Here is a 6,000-nt window from a genome sequence, read left to right as displayed (position 1 = left end):
GGGGTTGGGGGGGTGGTGACCAGTGACTGCCCACAGAAGCCAGAGGCAGCAGTGTCCAGTCACAGGGGGGAGGGCATGTGTCCCCCCCCACCAGTCTCCTATGCCTGAAGTTTTTGTGTTTTAATACTGACAGCTGGGAAAGGCACCAAAACCTAAAATATTCTAAAGAAATGGGGGGTTAAGGTGGGGGCATGTGGGGAGAAGCAGGAATAGTAGACACCTAGGCTAGATTCCTAAGTGAGCATGGCACTTTAAGGGCCTCCCCACATCTTGGTTTGTATTTTCAGAGGGAAGAGGAGTATATTCCATACCCCAGCATCCACGAGGTGAGTCACAGCCATCTCCCTACTGCTTCTCTGCTCTCTTTCTCCCTCCCTTTCAGTTTATTGGCTTCACAGAGTACATAAGCACAGATCCTGTTTGTCTGTACAGGTGTTACGGAAAGGTTGGCCATACCCCCTTATTATCTTACCCCAGTTTGGGGGTTACTGGATTGAAGGGACCACCCACAGTTTCTCCAGCTTGACCCAGGCTCCGTCTGATCTGCCATCCCCTTGCAGTGGTAAAGTGAAGTTGGAGTGTGACCCCACAGCGAAGCTGTATCGCAAATACTTCCTTGGGAAGGTAAGGGGGACCTCCATCACCTTTCTACCCACCCAGCCTCCTGGCTAGACCAGACCTCAAGTCCTCCCTGAAGGATTTAGGGTTAACTGCACTTTTTTATGGATCCCAGTCCCCAGCGGCCAAAAATGAATAAATGAGATGTTTCCCACTATTCAGCAAGCAATTTGTTATGACAGATGTGTTCTTTGTGGTCTGTGCACTGTTCTTCCTGTGCGCTCTAGAAAAGACATGTTTCAGATATAATAAAGGAGATACTTTGTCACTTGTGTAGGCACAGACATAGACCTTTGGATGTGGAAGAAAAACAAATGTAAATCATACAGAGATAAAATGCTGTTTAACCCATGTTAGTCAGGAGTGAAGTGCTGAAGTCAGATCAGCACAAATGGCCTAAGCATCTATCAGGAGCAGGCATGGGGAGGAGGACCACTCCTGCACATCACTGCTGCTCCCATTCCAGCTGAACCCAGCCCCCATGAAGCCTGGCTGGTTTGAACAGGAGTGGCTGTGAAGCTTCCTCCACCTTGGGACAGCATGGAAAGTAGCAGCAGCATGTGGGGGAGCAGGGAGAGGGGAGGGGACTCTGAGCACAGAGGGGAAGGGAGGGAATTTTTACGTGCTTTGGGGACTTTAAAGAAGGCCCCAGAAGTTCCTGAAGTGTGGCCCAGTCTGAAAGGTGCAGGCGTGGCCCTACATTCCCTCTGGATCCATCCCTACCTACTTCTCAGGAGAGCAACCCACTTACCAGGCTACAAGCTAAAATGAGCACTCTTCACTTCTCCCATTAGGCCAATATTCAGGAAACAATACAAGATTTATGAGATGAGGAAGACAACAGCTAAATGGGGCATAGCTTTGTAGTCTGGTAATGAGTGCCTCCCCTGGGGAGATTTGAGTTCTGGGTTAGGTCTTTGCTCCCACCACTTTATGCGTTTTACTCAATGGCTTTCTAATCCCCTCTTTTCTCTTTCTGGCATAAAAAGTCTTGCATTCCTTGCTGCACAGAATCCCAGATTCAAAATTAAGGGCAAAGAATCCTTTCATTCCAGTTTATAGCCAAATGGTTAAAGTGCTCTCCTAAGAAATAGGGGTTTGAGCCCCCCCAGCTGAGAAGGAAATTGAATCATTGTTCTGCTTCCTGGGTGAGTGGTACAGCCACTAAGTCACTTGTATATGAGGAGATAATTAAGGCACCTAAGTCTAGGCAGGAATTTCAGGCTGTGAATCCATTTAACTTAAGTGCTTAACTTTGAGCTGCATAAAGTCTCCTAACTTTGGAAAAGAGGTGGGATTTCAAACACACACCCCTCTGCAGTGTCACATATTGGCAGCTACTCAGAGTGTTGTTTTCTGAGATGCCCAGTTCTCACTACAGGGGTGTAGGTTGTAACCATGTTCGCCTAAGGACATGAGCAGACAAGATTCTTTGGGTAAATCTGATATCTTTTATTAGACCAACTCAAATAGTTGGAAAAATTCTTCTTAGCAAGCTTTTGGGTTTAAAAACCCTTTGTCAGGCTGAGAAAGCATCTGCAGTTGGTCTGTGCTCTTCCTGGATGGAATGAATAGCAAGGAAACCAGAGGCTGGTATGCATGCAAGAAAATATGCAGTCAGTAAATATGTAAACTGAGGAGTCAGTGGGTGAGAGACAGGCCAGCGGTGTGGCCCTCCCATGGGGAAAGTGGGGGCAAAGAATGTAGCTGGTAAATAGTGGAGAGGTACCTGGGGAGTCAGATGTTAGGAAGGTTATAATGTGTCATAATTCCAATGTCTATATTTTGTCCATGATTTTTTGTATCCTGGAAGTTGATGAAGTGAAGTTCATAGGCTTGTCTGTGAAAAGTGTTTTGTAAATTTCCTTTGAGAATTAGAACTGAGAGATTGGAGAGAGTGGTTTTGTTGTGAGAATTGTACCCCCACAGGTAACTGGGTATTCTTGTCTTTAATGGATTTCCAGTGTGGATTCATTTGGTGCATAGTTGTTGTTTGGTCTGTCTTATGTATTTTCTATCAGGATATTTGGTGCATTGGATAAGATATATAACATTTCTGGAGGTGCAGTTGTAAGATCCAGGAATGCTAATGGTTCTGTTGTGGAGTGTAGTAATTGTGGGGGTGGTGGAGATATGTTGGCAGGTTTTACATTTCTTCTTATGGCATGGTCTGGATCCAGTAGGTGTGGTTTTGGCTGTAGGAAGTTTGCTTGTGGTGATGAGATTAGTGAGGTTAGTAAGCCAGTTCTCACTACCAAATTCTTTTCTAAATGCCTAACATAGCCTTGTGAATTTCATCGCAAAGCCAACCACATATTTTTAGATGCTAAAATGATTGAAAGTTCCTTTATGACTATTACCTTTGAACATACATGAAAATTCCTTTATGAATAAGTCATAGAGGCTTGTGCATTCAGTGCTGTGCATCCCAGGTTCTTTCCTCGCTAACGACTTGTGGATGGTGTTTCTATGATCCAGAAAGGGAAAGGGAAAGCTGTCACATGTCCTGAGAGGTGTCCTCCAAAGGACTGGGGGAACTTGGTAATAGCAAATATTCTCTAGGGATACACTGATAGAGATTTTGGGGGCCGATACTGATAGTCAGTTTTTAAGGCAGCATATCAGCTGATACTGATTCGATTTCCAATACCCAGTTCTTCAGCTTGAAGAGCTGCATCCAGCTGGTAAGTCTGGTGTGGTGGAAGGGGAGGGAAGGGGTATGGGTGTGGGGGGCAGATCAAGGCCTCTGCGGTGAGAGAGGGACGGGCTGGGGCAGGCATTGACCAGCTGGGGCAGGGAGGGGCGTGGGACAGAGCTATAAATGACTCATCCGGGGTGGGGGTGTACCCCTCTGGATCTGTGCAGTGCGGGGCGGGCTGCAGCTGTAGGCTGGGCTGGAGCTAGGGTGCACGGGGAATGGAGGTGCGGCTCATGGGGGGTGCAGGAAGGGAGGGAGGCATCTCCTACCTCTGCGCATGGCTCATCCGGTGCTTGTCTGGCACCTCCTACCACTCATCTGGGAGGGCATAGGGGCGGGGCATGCCCCCAGATCTGCCCAGCCAGGAAGAGCCCAGCCTCAGCCCGCCCTGCCCCACCTTGTGGGCACATGCCCCTCCCCCCTGTGCCTTCCTGGATGAGCAGCAGGAGCAGGGGCAGGAGCCTCCAGACAAGCACTGGACGAGCTGCATGCAGCGACAGGAGCTGCCCACCCCATCCCTTCCCATGCCCTGCCCTGCCCCCCCGATCAGATGCGCCTCTGTCACACACTTGCCCTGGCCCTGGCTGGGCAGTCCCAACCCCAACTCCACACCCTCCCTCACCGCCGGGGCCTTGATCTGCCCCCCCACAACCTCCCCCCTCCCCTTCCCCTTCCACCACACCAGACTTACAAGCTGCATGCAACACTGCACACTGCCAGGCTGTGGTCCTTGCTGCCTGTGTGCTGCACTGCAGCTGCACGCACACATGGGCATTTATTGGACAAATTATCGGCCGCATCAGGCCGATTTCCGATACAGAAAATTTTCTTTATATCAGTGCCGATCCGATATCAGACCGATGTATCAGCGCACCTCTAGTATTCTCTGGTGAGTACACTGTGGTAAGGAGCTTTTTTCTGACTTCCTGTTTTCAGGAGCACCAGAACTTTTACTCCAATGACACAGCCTTGGGCTACCTAATCCTTTCTGTGAAGTATGAGCAGATTGAGAAGCAGGACAATCTACGCCTATTGCTAAGGTAACAGCATCCAGCTTTAAGGGGCATGTGCCATGCTCTGCCTCTGATCTTACTAAGCAGCTTTCCTGTGGCCCACATGTGGACACAGACTTCATGAGCTAATATGAATGGTTAAAGAAACCTTAGGAATGGTTACAGGGAAATCTGACTTGGGCTGGGCACCTTTTTATTAGAACCATCTTTGAAAGTTCACTTCTTTTTTACCTCCCAATTTCTCTCAGTTGGCCAGTTGTAGAAAGCTGAGGGCTCCAGTGGTGTTTGCAGGCTCATCTTTGGAACACCCCGTACCAGCGGTGTAGGGACATGGCTGGCCACCCATGGCTAGCCACCCAAGTGGAAGTGGTGACTTTCAATTGCCCTCACAATTGCAAAGATAAACGGGGATGCTGGCAACAGCTGCTTTTTTTTGCCCTCACCCCCAACCTAAGTCTGCCTGAGGTGGTCACCCCTCTCTCCCTGCCACCCCCAACCCCTGCCCCTTTTAGTTAATACTGTTTTCCCCATAGTAGGAGTGAGAGGAATCTGTTCCTCCCTTCTTTGCATAATGAGGTCCTACTGGGCAAGTGAGGAATGAATTTTTCCATAAGACCCCATTGGCTGTATCTGACCTTCCAAACAACACTTTTGTTCTTCTTATTCTTTTGAATAGAGATATGTGGCCTTCTCTATGGGAAACTTAAAGAGGGACTGCATATATTGTCTTTTTTGGAAGGACAAGGTAGCTAATCCTTACACACAGCCCCCCAACTTGAAGGGAGACAAGGTTTTTGGGGTAAATCTGATGTCTTTTATTAGACCAACTCAAACAGTTGGAAAAAATTCTTCTTTACAAGCTTTTGGGCACAAACACCCTTCATCAGGCTGAGGAAGCATCTGCAGTTGGTGCGTGCTCTTCCTGAATAGTAAAGAATCCAGAAGCTGGTATGCATGCAAGAAACGCAGTCAGTGACAACATAAATAGGAGTCAATGGGTGAGACAGGGGGAATGATTGTAGCTGGTAAATAGTGAAGAGGTACCTTCCTTATGTGCCATAAATCCAATGTCATTTGGTCCATGATTTTTTTGTATCCAGGAGGTTGATGAAGTGAAGTTCATAGACTCATCTATAAAAAGTGTCTTCTAAATTCCCCTTGAGGATTAGAACTGAGAGACTGGAGAGTGGCTTGGTTGTGAGAAATGTGCCTCCACAGGTAATTGAGTATTTCTGTCTTTGATAGCCTTCCAGTGTGCATTCATTCTGGTGCGCAGTTGTTGTTTGGTTTCTCCTGCATATTTTCCATTGGGGCATTTGGTGCATTGCATGAAATATATAACATTTCTGGAGGTGCAGCTGTAAGATCCAGGAATGTTTATGGCTCTGTTGTGGGGTGTAGTGATTGTGGCGGTGGTGGAGATGTGTTGGCAGGTTTAGCATTTCTTGTCATGGCATGGTCTGGATCCATTCGGTGTGTTTTTGGCTGTAGGAAGTTTGCTTCTGGTGATGAGGTTAGCAAGGTTCGGTGCTTGTTTAAAGGCTAAGATGGGTGGCTCTGGAAAAATGTCTTTAGAAGTGTGATCTGTCTCTTTGGAGGAGTGTCCTTGTTGAGTGAAAGCTTTTCTGAGATTTGTGAGGGGATGATCACGGGTGTTCCCCTCAGTGCAAA

The 6,000-nt window shown here is 47.8% G+C and overlaps 1 protein-coding gene across 7 annotated transcripts in view; it reads left to right on the top strand.

Annotated features, from left to right (window-relative positions):
- LOC109304674 (rap1 GTPase-activating protein 1-like) overlaps nucleotides 1–6,000 on the top strand; it is a 160,124-nt gene that overhangs the window by 51,968 nt on the left and 102,156 nt on the right. For 5 of the 7 annotated variants that reach the window (XM_019527418.1, XM_019527414.1, XM_019527417.1 and 2 more), the window contains exons 5-7: nucleotides 288–326; nucleotides 433–624; nucleotides 4,253–4,356. In XM_019527418.1, the coding sequence (XP_019382963.1) occupies nucleotides 288–326; nucleotides 433–624; nucleotides 4,253–4,356 (335 nt within the window). The remainder of the gene's footprint in view (nucleotides 1–287; nucleotides 327–432; nucleotides 625–4,252; nucleotides 4,357–6,000) is intronic. The other 2 variants (XM_019527416.1, XM_019527415.1) reach the window with 2 other exon arrangements.

This window comes from Gavialis gangeticus, unplaced genomic scaffold (assembly GCF_001723915.1).
Source record: "Gavialis gangeticus isolate Ggan-Ray unplaced genomic scaffold, GavGan_comp1, whole genome shotgun sequence".
Lineage (NCBI taxonomy): Eukaryota > Metazoa > Chordata > Crocodylia > Gavialidae > Gavialis > Gavialis gangeticus.
This window is presented reverse-complemented; position numbering and strand designations above follow the sequence as displayed.